Source organism: Crocuta crocuta, unplaced genomic scaffold (genome assembly GCF_008692635.1).
Source record: "Crocuta crocuta isolate KB4526 unplaced genomic scaffold, BGI_CrCroc_1.0 scaffold564, whole genome shotgun sequence".
In the NCBI taxonomy this organism is placed as follows: Eukaryota; Metazoa; Chordata; class Mammalia; order Carnivora; family Hyaenidae; genus Crocuta; species Crocuta crocuta.
This window is the reverse complement of record NW_027533010.1, coordinates 943688-960966: the sequence shown is the minus strand read 5'-3', so window position 1 is coordinate 960966 and position 17279 is coordinate 943688. Positions and strand designations below refer to the sequence as shown.

General features: G+C 35.1%; 1 protein-coding gene and 1 pseudogene across 1 annotated transcript in view; both read left to right on the top strand.

Annotated features, from left to right (window-relative positions):
- Positions 1–7019, top strand: part of STK17B (serine/threonine kinase 17b) — a 34214-nt gene extending 27195 nt beyond the window's left edge. Inside the window, exons 6-8 of the mRNA XM_077745782.1 lie at positions 426–474; positions 1644–1823; positions 3319–7019. Of these exons, the coding sequence (XP_077601908.1) occupies positions 426–474; positions 1644–1823; positions 3319–3601 (512 nt within the window). The 3' untranslated portion in view covers positions 3602–7019. The remainder of the gene's footprint in view (positions 1–425; positions 475–1643; positions 1824–3318) is intronic.
- Positions 7020–10130: 3111 nt separating this feature from the next.
- Positions 10131–10195, top strand: LOC144216459 (U4 spliceosomal RNA; annotated as a pseudogene).
- The last annotated feature ends 7084 nt before the right edge of the window (positions 10196–17279 follow it).

Sequence of the window (17279 nt, the reverse complement as noted above, 5' to 3'; positions counted from 1 at the left end):
ATATTTTTTGTGCTTTTGAACCGAGTATATAATTTGCTCAACACTAGATACGTTTAAATGTCCAATCACAGGATAATTTTTAAAATTTTCTTAAATGTTTATTTTCGAGAGAGAGAGAGAGAGCAAGCAGGAAAGGGGCAGAGAGAGACACAGAATCCGAAGCAGGCTCTAGGCTCCAAGATGACAGCACAGAGCCTGACGCAGGGCTTGAACTCACAAACCGTGAGATCATGACCCGAGTCAAAGTTGGAAGCTTAACCGACTGAGCCACCCAGATGCCCCACAGTATAATTAGTACTATGCTAAATTTCTATCAATTTGATATTACTAGTTCTTTAAAATGAAACTAATTTTAATTTATTATAAAATAATTTCATGTTTTTAAATTTGTCGGTATTGAATTTCAATTTTATCTTTTCTTTCAGCTCCAGAAATCCTGAACTATGATCCTATTACCACAGCAACAGATATGTGGTAAGATTTTGTTAGTTACCTACTTGCTTTCATTAAACGTTTGGTAGAATATATTCTAGGTTTCTTTGATTCCAAATGTAAATAATAAGGCTTTCTATAAAAGATTTTTTTCAAGTATTATTACTGTGCCTGAAGAAGACATTTACCTATATATTCTTTTTAAGTAGTACTTTGGCTCTGAGTCAGAGGTACAGTAATAAATAGGAATATCCCTTTCCTGAAGGAAGAGTTGGTCTAATAAAAAAGCACGACAGTTACAGTACTGTGTGAGACATTCTGTAATAAGGTGAAATACTTAATGAGCATGGAGGAAACAGCAGACAAGCACCAGATGGGAGATACCTAATATAGGTCTAGAGAAACGTAGAAGGTATTTGCTACGCAGAAAATGAGGTCAGGTTCATACAAAAGTTTAGTTTTAGGGGATTGTATCTCTAGGGCATTGTGAGTTTCTGTGGCAAGCAAAATCATATTTTGAATATCAGATATCATAGGGAGTAGAACTGGAACTGATACTGGAACTTGAGTTGGGATCATAGTGAGGGTCTGACTCCATAGGCCAGTTGGAAGAGTTTAGACTTGTTCCCTATGTTTCATGGAACTGTGATGGGCTTGCCAAGGAAAAATGGTCCTGTGGCTAAATAAATGGGAAACATGTACTGTATGTGTTGTCTTTTTCTGGCTCCTGAGCTTCAGACTTCTCGTGAATGTATTTAAGGCTTTGAAAAGTTTTGCAGTGAAAAAAATATACACCTGCCCAACTCTGTGCTTTGCTAAACTTACAGACTTGACGCAGAACTTCTGGTTATGCCTCACAGATCATTACTATGTCTTTGTACACCATTTAGGAAGTGCTGCCCTTTGATCAGATTTGTGTACTTAGTAACTGTGTGCGAATGAAGAGCAGACTATAGATATCATGCTATGTATTTGATACATTATAATCATGTAACATGTGCATTCCCCTTATATTCTTTTTCTCTGAGGCAGACTGAGATTACATAATTATTTTAGTTTTAATAATATAAGAAATTTGAAAACCAATTTAAAGTCTGTACTTTACAAGTTCTGAGGTCAGGAATATGCTGAGTATCAATTTTACTTTATATACATGTTTTCAGATTACCACATGTTTTAAGTTCCCCTCTTCTCTCTTACTTGTTTTTCAGGAATATTGGCATAATAGCATATATGCTGTTAACTCATACATCTCCATTTGTGGGAGAAGATAATCAAGAAACATACCTCAATATTTCTCAAGTTAATGTAGATTATTCAGAAGAAACATTTTCATCAGTTTCACAGCTGGCCACAGACTTTATTCAGAGTCTTTTAGTAAAAAATCCAGAGTAAGTTTTAACATTAATTTGTTTAAGTACTATCAAAAAATGAACCCTACATCTATTAAGAAAGATATATTCTAAAACAGGATAAAATTATTGGAAGTATGCTCTCAAGTTTCAGATAAAATGGGAAGAGAGGTGGTATGAGATCATTAAATAACAAATCTATAACTTCAAACATGGAAAATAAATAAAACATACAGCAGGAAATTTCGGAGTAAAGAGAAGATTTGTGTTATTTCTCTCTCAACCTGCTACTAAATCTTGAAATTCCCTAAAATAATTAGAAATAGAAAGTTTACAATACACATGACTATGATAGACTTTGTTGTGAATTATAGTCAAATAATTATAGTTATATGGCAAGTGTAAATTACAGACTATCAAATGTTTAAGGATCAGATGCTCTTTGACCACCTGCAGAAGAAGGGATTTGAAACCATGGTTTGGGACTCTTACTTCACTCATTGGAAACTTCAGAGCAGGAAAAGAAAAAGCTGACCTCCCATTTCTTTACTGAGAGCCACCCCATGTACTTTAAAACGCCTTGGGTTAGGATCCTGGTTTTGTTACTTGTCAGGTCTTTTATCTCTGACCATTACTTAATCTGGAGGACTCATTTTCTTACCAGTTTAAGGACAAAGAACCTCACAGGTTTTGCTAATTATTTTATTGGCTTAATGCAAGTCCAGACAAATTTTCACTGGCCATATTTTGGACATAAATGGTTATTTAATAGTAGAAGTAAAAATACTGTTTACTTCTAGTTATAAGCAGGTTTCATTTTCTTAAATATTTTTTACTTAGATTCTAAAATTTCTAAAATGAGCCATTAATTTTTTATAAACAAAAAATGAACATAAAAATTTCTATAGTAAGTAAATTAACTTCTTTATATTCAGAAAAAATGAACATAAAATGGTCATAAAAAATGAAGATAAAGACTAAGAAAACATGTTCTAACGGAGATGGTGATTGTGTTAAGGTTGTAGTTCTGACTATCGATAGGTATTTTCCTAACTTCTGAAATATTGTGACATTTGACCATATTATTTTCAAAAGAGAAAGCAAAATGTAAAAACTCAAAATATTGGATAAGCATCATTCAAAAGCAACCTTTATTTTCAAGATCTAACAGTATTGCTCATAAGAACACAAAATAATAAGATTATAAGTTACGTATGTTTACCTTCAGAGTTTTATGTCTTTGACCCAAGAAGTTTTATAATTTTACTAATTTTTATTTTGTGAGGTTAACATATGTCCTCAAGGTTTTTGACTAGTCTTACCTGTAAGCTCCATGATGAATGGAATTTTCAGTACATGTCAATATTAAAGAAACTGTAGGTACTCTAGTTTTGGTATGGTTATTCCCTTCTATACTATGAGTATGTGTTATTTTTGTAATAAATTAAAAAAATAAGTCTATAGTATATCAAACTGCAGATGTTTCCAACTTGATTTTTAGTTCTCCATTTTCACTTGATGCTTTCTTTCAAAGGAAAAGACCCACAGCAGAAATCTGCCTGTCTCATTCTTGGCTACAGCAGTGGGACTTTGGAAACTTATTTCACCCTGAAGAAACTTCCACTTCCTCTCAAAGTCAGGATCATTCATTAAGGTCCTCTGAAGACAAAACTTCTAAATCCTCTTGTAATGGAACCTGTAGTGATCGAGAAGACAAAGAGAATATTCCAGAGGATAGCAGCATGGTTTCCAAAAGATTTCGCTTTGATAACTCATTGCCCAATCCCCATGAACTTGTTTCAGATTTGTTGTGTTAGCACTTTTCTCTTTGACTTATTGGACTGAATTTGGAATTTGAAATCTACTCCAATGTGAGATTGTGGCTTATAGGTTCATTTATGGCATGTTTATATTGTAAATGCACTTTTGCATAGAAGAGTTTAGGGAAGTGTTTTAATGCTAAATTACTAGTAGTAAGCATAATTTTGTTTCCTGTTCTGAAATATTAACTCTTGAGAGAAGAAAATATTTAAGTATATGACAAAAATAAAGCTATGCATGTGAGTTTACATGTTAATTGAAGAATTCAAGTTCAAATGGATTTATCAAAATATTTTACAGATGAGGAAAACAGTGATTCGAGTTATATTATGGTTGATATAAAACTGAACAAAGTGAAGACAGTTGAATTCAATAGGTTCTATAGGTAAGTTCTATATATGCCTCTACTGACAAAATTTTATTAAGATAACAATGTCAAGTTTAAGCAAGAATATTAACTATTTTTACAGATGTGGGATATTTTATATTTGAAAATATTTCAATCACAAATATTTTGAAACTGCCTAAGATTCCCAGGATATATGATCTGCTGTATGAGACAGGTCCTTTAACCAGAGCAAAGAGAGAAATTAGAAACCCAGTTAGGGATATTCTATACAAGTTGGAGCAAAAAAACTCAAAAAACAAACAAACAAACCAGCATGGTATCATTTTTTTAACTCAAATGTCTTTTGCCCTTTCTCAGCACACTTCAGATTTAATGGGACTGAAAGATGGAGACTTAGATGGTACACAAGTGTAGAGGATTTTCATCTTCCAGAATTTCTGAAGTAGAAGATACGTAAGGAAAACTGAATATCTCTATTTTGGATGGAGATTAATTAACATATTAATTGAGTGTAGAAGAAAATGCTGACTTATTTTGGCAACTTACAGAATTGTAGATGTTTTCTAAGTCTTAGGATATAAGTCTTAGAATATAAGCCAGTCATTCAGAGTTCTAATAGTATACATAAAAAAAAATCACAATACCAGTAAGACTGTTAACACAGTGCCAGAGTCCACAACATCAAGGTGGATGTGGTCATAAAACCCGATGACATTATGCTCATCTAAAGTTCTTATGTCAGATTCCAGTGAGTGAGGAGGCTCAACAGAAGGCCACCTGCAGGATGGCCTTAGAATGGGCCTTTGCTGCAACCAATGCAAGTAAGAGTCTAAGGATAGCAGGGTGGCTGGTGACTGTTTAGTGCTGATAAAGGGAAATTTGCTCTGTTTTTGGTTATCTTTGATGATTTTGCACCTGGTTACTATTAAAAATTCTGTTATATTATCATGTCAGGATAATTACCTCATGACCAAGTTACCATATCAAATGAAATTATATTTTGAGAAAAAAATTCTTGAGATCCCCCCCTTGAATTACATATTACTGTGAAGTCTTTATCTGAAATGTGATGAGACTCCAAATAACTTAAAACTGTTTTTAATAGCCATCAGTTCACTTTATTTGACTAAATGGTGAATTCCTTTTAAATCTTTAGCATGCCTTAAAGGAAAAGTTATTTCTATTTGTGTGTGTATATGTGTGTATATATATATAGGTGTATGTATTTATGTATAGATAGATAAAATATATAGTCTTTAGACAACTTTCTTTTAGAGATTCTTTCCTCTACTATATTGTGTCCAACCCAAAGGAGCTCTCTTCTTATGGACATTTAAATACACATTTAAATTCTTTAATGATTGGTTCAATAAACTAGCCATTGCAGAAGCTAAATTGGGCTCTGGTGTATCTAAAACTGATGAATTTTTTCTAAATTGTTGATTGTCCAGTTATTTGCCTTCCATATTAAGCTAATGCAGGTAAAATTTAGTAAGCCATTCATGAAGGAGGATTTTTACAAAAGATCATATTTTATTTTTAAATTTCTAGAGGAATTATGCCATAGTAAAAGTTAAAAATAAAATTTTGAATTTTAAATTATAAGCTGATTCTTACAAAATATTTTATGGCAGCTTTCTTTTAATCTGAAGAATCTTAAAGTAGTTCATCTGTTGTTCCTTAGTTAATAGAATACACAGAGTTGTAAATTTCCATACCTTTTTCCCCTAATAGTTTTTATTATAAAAAGGCAACTAAGAGTTGAACAAACAACATAAAAATTCAGTTTTTTCAATAAAAGTGAATTTAAATATTTTCAGTGTTTAAAATGTGAAAATAAACTAAACCAGTATTTAGAGAGAACTTGTTAACAAATGACTCAATTCTTATTCTTTTTCTCCCAAGATTGAAAACAAATATTAAAAGTAGATGATATATCTCATTAAGGCAGGAATCTTAGTCCCTCTGAGGTTAACAGATGTCACGAACACTAAAACACATCTGAAAATTAATGTTAAATTGTTGGATTTATAAACCGTTAAATTTTGGACAGATAGGATTAAAAAATAAAGTATAGATGACAGTTACACTTGTCATTTTAATTTTGTCCCCAGGGTCAAGTTAACTCTGGTCAGTAAAATTATAATGGCACTTTAAATAAATAAGCAGTATGTGTTCTACAGTCTCTAATGAGATTAGGCCCCTGTCCCAGAAGGTACATCAAAACATTGCTTCCTTTAAAGAAAGTCTTATTATAAAAAGTCAGCTGATTAATGATATAGTTCGTTTTTGTTCTGGCACAAGTTCTTTCTTTCACTTGGGATGGGTTGCTAAGAGCTCATGGACCATACTTTGAATAGCTTTGCTCTAAACATTTACAAGTTGATACATTATAACTGTTTACATTTCTTCTGTTTATTTTTGAATTTACATTTTTATATCTGTCTTGGAAATTTGTCTTTATTCGTTGTTGTGTAAACAATTGTTCTTTAATTTCAAATTGTATTAAAATTAAGTTATCTGACTTCCAATTTGAAGAATTCTTATCCGTTTAGAATTTTATAAGACTTTAAAGAACTTTAAATTCTAATTGTAAATTTCACACAAATTACAACTGCCCCATCTTAACTTTCATTAAATAACCATGTTGCTTAAGCATACTGACTGACATTATTATAAATACTTCAGTAAAAAACAAACAAAAAACTTATTATTATATCAACTTAATGACCGTTTTGGTTAAAAATTAAAAAGTGCTTTTTTACATCTGTGATTGTCTTTTGCTTTAAAGTATTTCTGAGTTTGTTAAGAAAGCTTCCTTGCCCGGAGGTCTTAGCCTTGACACATGTCATTTTTCAACTCCTTTCCAGTACACGTGTGTTTATTAGATCCTGTCTGTTAAAAAGCCACTTAAATTTGAAAACAAGTCTATTCTCTGCTAATAACTAGATACTTTCAGAAAATGATAGTAAACGGCAGTGTACTGCATGTTGCAAAAGGATGAATAAGGGATTTTTATTTCCCCAGAAACGGGTGAACTCTTTCTGTTGTGTTTTTGTTTTTAGTTTAAATAAATTGAATTTTTTAAAAAAAGTGAATAAGGGATTCTTTAAGAAATTTATAATCTGATGATGTACATTACTTACGATAGTTCTATAAACTTCCCACAAACAGTGAATACTAAAACATTGCTAGAGGAAATACAGGGTTAGGCTCCTATAAGCTTCTGTTTATAACATCTTTCCCAAGTAATCGGTTAATACCTTGCTTTATGTAGGTTTATTTAAAGGGATCTTATTTAATATATATTGTTGATTTGTTAACATTGACTTCACTCCGGCAGCATTATAAGCTCATCTAATAACACATGTTTCCTCCATAAGGTACATTACAGCCCCGTGCTTAGGAACATAACTACAGAGCCCTTCAAAATTGCGGTTTGGGACATTTTAAATATCAACAAAAAGCCCAAAATTGCAGAAAGCATGACACTAAATGGACTACAAAATGGACATTTGTCTTACAGTTTGAGAGTTGAAATGAGACAGAGCATCACTTTGCTCAACCTGAGACGGGAACATGTGTGTCGGGCGCCTCAAATGTTTTACCGCTTTGATCATGTCTCCAAATGATTGTGAAAACTCTGTGCACATTAATTTTGGGGTTAAAAATACATTTTAGCAAGTATGTATGTAAGTATGTGTGTTTAGCAAGTGTGTAAGTTCACATATATGGAGGTCATGAATAAAGAGGATCAACTCTACATGCTAAAATCATCACGTAAAAAGTATGAAGTATAATGGAGAAATGGTATGCAGAGTCTTAACTGAGTTCTAAGGAACTTAATTTCCTTCCTTAATTGGTAGGAAGGAAAAATTGATGTGTTGGAACTTTTTTAATTGCGAGCACTTTCTTTTCAGGTTCCATGTTTTCTATTTCTGACACAATGGCATTCCCAAACTTTTCTCTTTAGCCCCTTTTATCCTCCTGGACACGGGAGTCCTACATATTATCTTTATTTGGATGTAAGAATACTCAAGTGTAAAATAGCTCTAAGTAAAATCATGATCATATACTCCCATTCTGCATCACCTCCTCACCCAAACTTCTTGGCTTCCTGTCAGCTCCCTTAGTTAACACAGCACTGTTTACTCATACATCACAAATTGGATATCTCTAGGTGTCATTATAAAAATTTTGTTTCCTTACAGCACCTCTTCCAATTGTCATTAATTTCTATCAATAAAATATTTTTTAAATTTTTTAGCGTTTATTTATTTTTGAGAGAGAGAGAGACAGACAGACAGATTGTAACTGGGGGAGGGCAGAGAGAGAGGGAGACAGAATCCGAAGCAGGCTCCAGGCTCCAAGCTGTCAGCACAGAGCCCAATGCAGGGCTCAAACCCACAAACCGTGAGATCATGACCTGAGCTGAAGTCAGGTGTTTAACTGACTGAGCCACTTAGGTGCCCCTATCAATAAAATCTTTTTATATATCTTATACTTATTTTCTCTTAGTTCTTACTGGCATTATTTCATCTAGATGTAGATTGTTTAGATCATCTAGAAAGTGGTCAGCAAACTTTTTCTATAAAGGGCCAGTTATTAAATATTGTAGGTTTGGGGCGCCTGGGTGGCTCAGTTGATTGAGCGTCCAACTTTGGCTCAGGTCATGATCTCATGGTTCATGAGTTCAAGCCCTGTGTTGGACTCTGTGCTGACAGCTCAGAACCTGGAGCCTGCTTCCAACTCTGTGTCTCCCTCTCTCTCTGCCCTTCCCGTGCTCATACTCTGTCTCTCAAAATTAAATGCTTAAAAAAAAAAAAAAAAAGGCTTTGCAGGCCAATGTCTTGTCATAGCTAGTCAATTTTGCTTTTAGAGCATGAAAACAGCCATGAACAATATGCAAGCAAATGACTGTGACAATAAAACTTTGTAAAAACAAATGATGGGCAACATTTATTTTGTTGATCCCAATCTAGATTACCATACTAATTCTCTTAGCTTTAGCATGATTAAAATGGGCATAGAGCCAGAAAGACACAGGGAAGTGAGCCTCATTAGCACTCACTTTGTCTAGCAAGCAGGTGTTCAAATGGAAGAGGACTGAATAGTCATTGGATATAATGACTTTACTAGAATGGTGAGTTTGCAACTAGCTGAGAAAATAGAAAGTAGAGACCACAGGTGTTTTTGGTCTTCCAAGAAATCTAGGGGGAAGGGAGGAGAATAATAGTTTGAAACTTATTTTTAAAAATGTTTTAAGTTGGGGAAGACTTGAGAATGTTAATAGGCAAAGGAGAGAAGTCCACATGGAGGCAGCAGTTGAAATGCTAACAGTGCAAGATGATTGATGAGAGAAAATGACAAAGTGATGAGATCGCAAGCACAAATGCAGGTATCAACTTTGACTAGAATAAAAACTATGAAAACAAAAAACTGAAGGAAAAGAAGGTGGGTGACAATAGAGGTGTCAAGTGACAGGATGATCTATTTCTCCACAGAAGACCGTAGCTAGTGGTCTGCTGAGAGAAAAGGAAAGAAAGGTGGGTGTGGTAGGAAGAATAAAAATTTGGCAAAAGGTGAGGACAGAGTTGGCCAACAGTGTCAGTCAAATGAATGCAGCTATCAGGAGAGACAGAAATTAAATACCAAACATCTTACTTTGTTATTAAGTAGTTTATTGCGTAGTGTATGGCCAAACAATTTTTATAATGCTAACTTATCATTTCTGCCTATATTCCTTTTATATCAGGAGACTGTGCTGCTTTGTGTCAGGGACATACATAGTAGCACCCAAAAGAGAAAAACCCCACAACCCTGTTCCAGAGTATTTGTTATTTAAGTATTTGTATTTAAATATTTGTTATTTGCAAATACTAAAGTGTGTTGAGAAAAATAAGAGTTTGATGAGTGGAAAAGGCTCACAAGGCAACAAGAAGAAAGATCTACAGGTCTTGGAACAGTAAGAAACTTGCGTAGATCCCCATGTACAGTGAGGATGTGAGACCTTGAAGAGAAAGATTCAACTGCAGCAATGTGGCCTCTAGGGCGAAGATAGAACAAAAAATGCTGTGTGGGGTAAACGTTGTCGCTGGAATGAGCCTGGCAGAGAGGGAGAAGATAGCATTGAGCCTGGGAGGAGGTTCTCATGTGACTCTTTAGAGTATATTCTCAGCTTTGCGCAGTGGCAGTATTGTAGCCAATGAGGTTAACCGAGGCGCGATTATTGCTAATAGAGTATATTCTTTTACTTTGGGCAAATCCTCATGAAGGGAATGCTTCTACTAAAAAAACATCAATAGGCTTCATATCATTGGTTCTAACAGTATCCCTTGGTGAAAGCTGGGGCATGCAACTACAATGCAAGTCTCTAAAACTACCATTGATGAAGGCTCTAGATTGGCTAACCCACCAGCCACAGCCAGTTTCTTTGATTGCCTACCTCCATTACAGAATCTAATCAGCTCACTTGGAGCAAGGGCTGAATTAGAAGTCTACTGGGTAGTTTCTGAAATCTTTTGATTCCTGGATGAAAGCAAGAAATGCTGACAGCCCCAACCTCTCTGCCAACTTGGATGAGAACTATTTTCTCACTTTGTAAATTATGAATGAAGGGACAAGGGAATCCCGGAGATACTGGCCCTGACATTATTGTTCCCCTGAAGCCACTGAAGTAACAGCAGCGATCATTTCCTTCTCAACTTTTCAGTTTGTGATTTTTATAAATGTCCTATTAAGCCACTCTAATTTTGGTTTTCTGTAACTTGCAGCTGAAAGCATTTTTTTTTAAGTTTATTTACTTTGAGGGAGAGAGAATGAGCGAGTGAGTGCACACATGAGCAGGGGAGAGGAGAGAGAATCCCAGGTCTGACGAGGCTCGATCCCACAAATGATGAGATCATGACCTGAGCCTAAATCAAAAGTCAGATGCCCAAACAGCTGAGCCACCCAGGTGCCCTACAGCTGAAAGCATTTTAATTGATACAAGCATCAATATTTTCCAAACTCAAATTCCTCATAATGTTATTGGGTGTGTGGCAAAGAAAGAAAGCATATATACCCAACTGGGTTTTAGAAACACCAGTTCAACAGTGCTAAACATGCATCCGTACTGCAGGATTCCCTGGAGGCTTTAATTTACTCTGGGAACCCAGTGTGTAGTGTGTGTTATAATTATGTTGATCACGTTAACATCTCTCTGGATGGTATCCATGGATGTGTACTTGGAAAGTACTGTACTAGATGCTATATCAATACAGTCCAAGAATGTCTAAATATCTGGCTTATCCAGGAATAGAATTCAAGTTACTTTTTTAAAAATCAGCTCACAAGAGCTGAAGAAGAGTCTGAGAAGGACAGACTCCTAATTTTTTATCTAAATGAGACCATTTTCAGTATTTTTTGTAGTACCTTAAGCTTCAAACTTTTATTAGCAATAACCATTAGGTTCTGATACCAACACACTCTGAGTCCATTGAGCTCTCAATATTTTGATGATGTTTCCTTGATAGACAGTCAATGGCATGGCTTTTTGCTGGGGATTCAGTTTGGCCATGCCTTGGCTTCTAGCATGAGGAGAGTGCATTCTCACTGCTCCTTCATCTCTATCAATTCATTTGTATATTTTCCACACGTAAAAGCAAAAGCCTTGTATTAGGTACAGGATAGGATATCCATGGATATGTAGAAATATATAAGAAGAGATTCATTTTAGGAAATGGTGCACCTGATTACGGAGGCTGGGAAGTTCTGTGATCTGCTGTCCTTAAGCCGGAGAACCAGGAAAGCTGGTGATGTAAGTCCTAGCCCAAATTTGAAGGCCAAAAACCTAGAAGAGTCAATGTTGAGGGCAGGAGAAGATGGATGTCCCAGCTCAAGCAAAGAGAGAAAATGTTCCCTTTCTGTGCCTTCCCCCCCCCACCCCCATTCAGGTCCTCAAGTAATTGGATGATGCCCACCTGCTTTGGGAAGGGTAATCATTACCCACTCTAGCAATTCAAATGCTAAACTCTTCCAGAAACACCTGACAAACACGCTCAAAAATAATGTTTTACCAACTATTTGGGCCTCCCTTAGTCGTATCAAGTTGACACATAAAATCAAGTATCATGGACCTTTCCACATCTTCTCACTTCTTCCTTATTTACTTATCTATCAAAGCTTTCCTATAAGAATAGGGAAGTTCTAACATTTTCCCATATAGTTTCCTCACTAGACACACACACACACACAATTTTCTATCTTCTTTTTATAAGAAATAGTAAAAGTTTTACTTATAGGAAACAAATATGTCTTCCTTTTTATTGAAATTGATTATATTCTTTAAAATATAATATTATGGAAACTGTAAAGAATCTCTCTAATAGGCAGGGTGGGTACAAGTGTGGCTAGAATCAAATGAATAATCTCTCACGTTTAGGTCCTATTCAAACCCTATACTGTGGTCAACTTTCAGAATAAGCAAAAAAAGGCATTATTTTATAATTGGTAGGAAAGATTCCACCTTCTGTGGCTCACCACTGGAATTTAAATTTAGTGATTGTAATACCCCTTTGAAAAGCCAAAAGAAAGATATATGCTAATTATACCAATATTGCTAGCCAGATTGTAAAATGCAACTGGGTCACCAATTACAAACACAACTGTAAATGTGCAGTCACTCTAGTTATACTGATAGTAAACGAGTGTAAGATGTATGTGGAGAAAATTATAACATAGAATGATTGAACAAACAAAGCATAACAGATTCTCTATGTCATATAAGGCATATCAGAGCTCTTCCTTTTCTTGTAACTCAATCATAAGGATTAAATCTATGAGGCTTAATGATCTTTCCAGATTATAATTGAATTAATTGCCTAAATAGTCATGTGAAGTCAAATTTTATAGATGAAACATTGTGATTTATTTGTTTCTTCTTTGAAAGAAGTTGTTAGCCCAATTTATTAAGAACGTGATTGGTTTTTTAATTGGGATTTGCACAAAAAGGCTTCTGAAATAAATGAATATTTAAGTAATCACAGACTAAAGACCATTGAAAACCAGCTATAAAGGGAGAAAAAGAGCTGAACCATTTATTTAAAGGCCTTTTTGGCCATTTTAACCTCTGTGAACATCAATTACTTCTTTATTTTACAAAACAGCAGTAATCAGCTGTTTGCTTCTTTGATTAGTTCTGGTCTGGATTCATTTAATACTAATGATTAAGCATGGGATACTGCAAATAAACCTGTCTCTTTTCTTCCCAGAAATAGAATAATTACAATGGCCAATGCCTGGGGCCTTTTATATTACTAAATTTGTAAGGGATTTAATTACTTTGGCTTTGCTCCAGTGTCCCAAACAACACACACAAATAGTCCCACAACATTATATCTAGGTATCAATTTTGGAAGGTCTTTACAGTATATGTTTATAAAAATGGGTGCTTGTGGGTCTATGTAAAGAATACCACCTGCCAATATACCTGTAGATATATAGGACATAAAATAAATGAGGAAGAATAAAGTCTGCTAGGTCCACTATGAATCGGGAATTATATTTGGCTCTTTTATTCATGCTGTCTCATTTAATCTTAACAACCCTGAATATCCTCACATTGTAGGTAAAGAACTGAGACTCAGAGAGGTTAAGCAGTTTTCAAAGTTCACTAAGTACCATACTTGGGGATTTGAGCTCAAGTCTATCTGGCTTCAAATGTTGCCTGTGTCTTCTCTATCACAACAGATTTGAATTAAATTTTCCAGGATTAAATGAAAAAACTAGGAGAACATGATTAGAAATTGTATCACTTAAAAAATGTTAGGATCAAAATTTTAATTTATATACTGTGATTAAAAATTTTAAATGTACCATAAAGTCAAAGTTAGGATAGAATAACCTAAATTGCAATATTGAAAGCATTACAGAATGTAGTATTTGCTAAAAAGAAAAGAGAAACATGAATAATTCACTAGTGTTTCCTAGTTAGCCATTTGTACTATACAACTAGGTACTGTACAGATGACCTGTATCCACACACAGTTTGCTCCATGTGGAGCAGATATTGGTATAAAATGAGTCTTACGTATTTCTTTATCTCTAATATCTGAGAAACCTCTTGAAAAGATAGTCTTCAAATGAAGATCTTCTTCAGGCAGAATTGGCTGTGAGGCAGGAAATGCCTGGCTCATTCAAGGAACCGGAAGTTCTCCACACAGGTGAGGTAAGAGACTGGAGAGGTGGGCAGAGGCTATGTTAACCAGTTGCACAAAATCCCGTTTTGTGTTTTAGAAGTGCTGTTGTTTGGACACTGTGTGGAGGGGATACTGAAAGGGGGTCAATCTGAAGGCAGAGACCCACTTAGGAGGATTATTTCATTTGTCCTGGCAAGAGATGGTGATGGCTTAAGAAGCCGAGAGAAATGGACAGATTCAAGTGAGACTTGAGAGGACTGATAGAGTTCCCTAATTACTTGGATGTGTAAGATGAGGAAGCTTATAAAGGATGGTTCTCAAGTTTTTCTTTTGAGCAGCCATTTCAGTGGTGGTCTGTTTAGTAAAACAAGGGAACCCTGGAGAGGGAAGCAGGTCTGAGGGGAAGATGAACTCAGTTTTGGACATGTGGACCATAATGATGGGTTTGTTTTTGTTTTTGTTTTTGGTGATACAGATTTGGAGCTTTCAGGTGTGGCCAGCAATAGAGATATAAATTGAGGTATTATAATTGCATAGCTGATTGAATGAGGTTACTAGCATGGAGTAGGCCAGTGAAATTGAGCCCTGCCCTACAAAGCCCTCCACAATTCAGGTCTCCATATAGAGTTATATTAACTTGCTTTGAAGCCATGTCTTTAGTAGGACATAATTTGGGAGGAAAGAAGTAAGATAGGATGGAGAGAAATTATTGAAGAAAGAATGGAAGGAATCCAAAATGTCTTTTTAATAAAATACCCACCATTCCTAGCAACAGAGAGGAACAACTACTTAAAACAGGGTTAGGGGTAAGGGCACTTGCAAGTTCATGGGCAGCACTGCAGAAGTCGTGGTAGGTAAAGCGTATCTCTGTTTCTATAAGCATCGCATTTCCTTCTTTTATTTCTGCCCCCTCCCCAACTCATTTAAGGCTGTGTGCTGAGGTTCTTTCCCTCTTATGAAAATCTCTTCCCAGAAAAGATCTGAAATAAGTTCACGCAAAAGCAAAGATGAGTAACTAATAAAAGCTTTGCAAGTTATCCTTAGCGGCAGCTTACATTCTCTGAAAATAACCACAGTAATATTTATAATCCCTCATGTACTTCTACAACCTTGTCACTCCCTCACTGTCCCCATTTGTGTGACTACACAAATAGGTATCATTTGTGAGCTGTCAAAAATGCTTGTGAAAAAAATAAACAAATGCCAACTAAATCAAACTGTCCAGAGCCCATTTATTCTTAGAAAAGTTAGAAATGGAAATGATCTCTCTAATATGAGATTTATAGAGTTTTTTCCAAAATTTTTGCAATATCTGATATTCAAATATAAGTAAATCTTATTCCAGTCCCTAGATAAAGCTCACATTTGCTTTGAACTTATGGTAAAAGCCTGTGAATTAGATTAATTTCTCTAAAAAAATAATTTGTTTAGGTTCAGTAGGAAGCCTACTCCGTTCTTTAAAAAAGCAGGCATTTATGAGTTAACCATCTGAAACTTGACTAGAAACTTCAGTAATTATCTCCTGTGGCTACAAGATCATCTCAAATACATATAGAGAAATTTGATACCAAAAGGTACTTTGCAGCCAGGAAAGCTATATTTCCAAGAATCTGGTGGCTCCATTATTGGTACCTTTTAAAATATGGACATTGAGCCAGTGTCTGAATATTTCCCATAATGTGCTAAGATTTCTCTTTTTAAATAACAGCTCTATTAAAATCTAATTCACTTATTTAAAGTGTGAAATCAGTGGTTTTTAATCTGCTTACAATATTGGGCAAACAGTAACACTAATTCCAGCACTTCTCCCCACATGGAGCCCCTGTGCTCATTTGCAGTTTCTCTCTATTTCCTCCTGACTGGGTGAGCTCTAGGCAAGCACCGGAGTGCTTTCTGTCTCTATGGCTTTGTCTATTCTATACATTTTACATCAGGAAATCACAAAATAAGCAATCTTTTGTGACTGACTGGCTTTTTTCACTTAGCATAATGTTTTCCAGGTCCATCCATGCTGTATCATGTACATGTATCAGTACTGTATTCCTTTTTATTGCTGAGTAATATTCCACTTGTGAGGATACATCACATTTTGTGGACCCATCCGTTAGTTAATGGACATCTGGGTTGTTTCCACTTTTTGGCTGTTAGGGTACGTACAGATTTTTGTGTAGGTGTATGTTTTCATTTCTCTTGGGTATATACCTAGGAATGGAATTGCTGAGTCAAATAATAATTCTATGTTTAACCACTGATAAACTGCCACACTCTTTTCCAAAGTGGCTACACCATTTTACATTCCCACCAGCAGTTCATGTGAGTTCCAATTTCTTTTCATCCTTTCCTTCATTTGTTATTGCCTTTTTGCTTATTGTCCTTTTAACTGGGTATAAAGTAATATCTCTTTGTGGTTTTGATCTGCATTCATGTGATTACTTATGATGTTGGGCATCTTTTCATGTGCTAATTGGCCACTGGTGTATCTTCTTTGGAGAAATATCTATTCGAATCTTTTGCCCACTTTGAAATTGGGTTATTTTTTATTATTGATTTTTAAGAGTCCTTTATATATTCTAGATACAAACAAGTCTTCTTCATTTTTGAGAAACTACTCCAAAGAAAGTAAATATTAGATAAATCAAAATATCTGCTGTTAGCACCCAAAACTGAGATATACACACATATATACAAATAACTATAAGATACAATTCTTTCTATGTTTTAGCAAGAAAATCTCCTCATTATTTGCAATAGCAAAACACTCAGAAAGTGTACCAATGTTCAAAAGAATGTGCAAAATGTACAATAACAGAACTCAGGTAAGCGAATTGTGGCATATTTATGTGGTGAAACATTATGCTGCCTTTAAAATGGTAATTATGAAGTGTTCTCCATGACCTTGGAAGACTTCTGTGTAGCATCAAATGAATGCACACACAGAGTATAAACTTAACTATGTTTTTTGAAAAATGTACAAAACAGGGTGCCTGGGTGGTTCAGTCAGTTAAGCGTCTGACTCTTGATTTTGGCTCAGGTCATGATCTCACTGTTGTGAGATCGAGCCCTGCATCCAGCTTAGCACAGAGCATGGGGCCTGCTTGGGACTCTTTCTCTCCCTCTCTCTCTGCCCCTCCCCCTCTAATGTGTGTT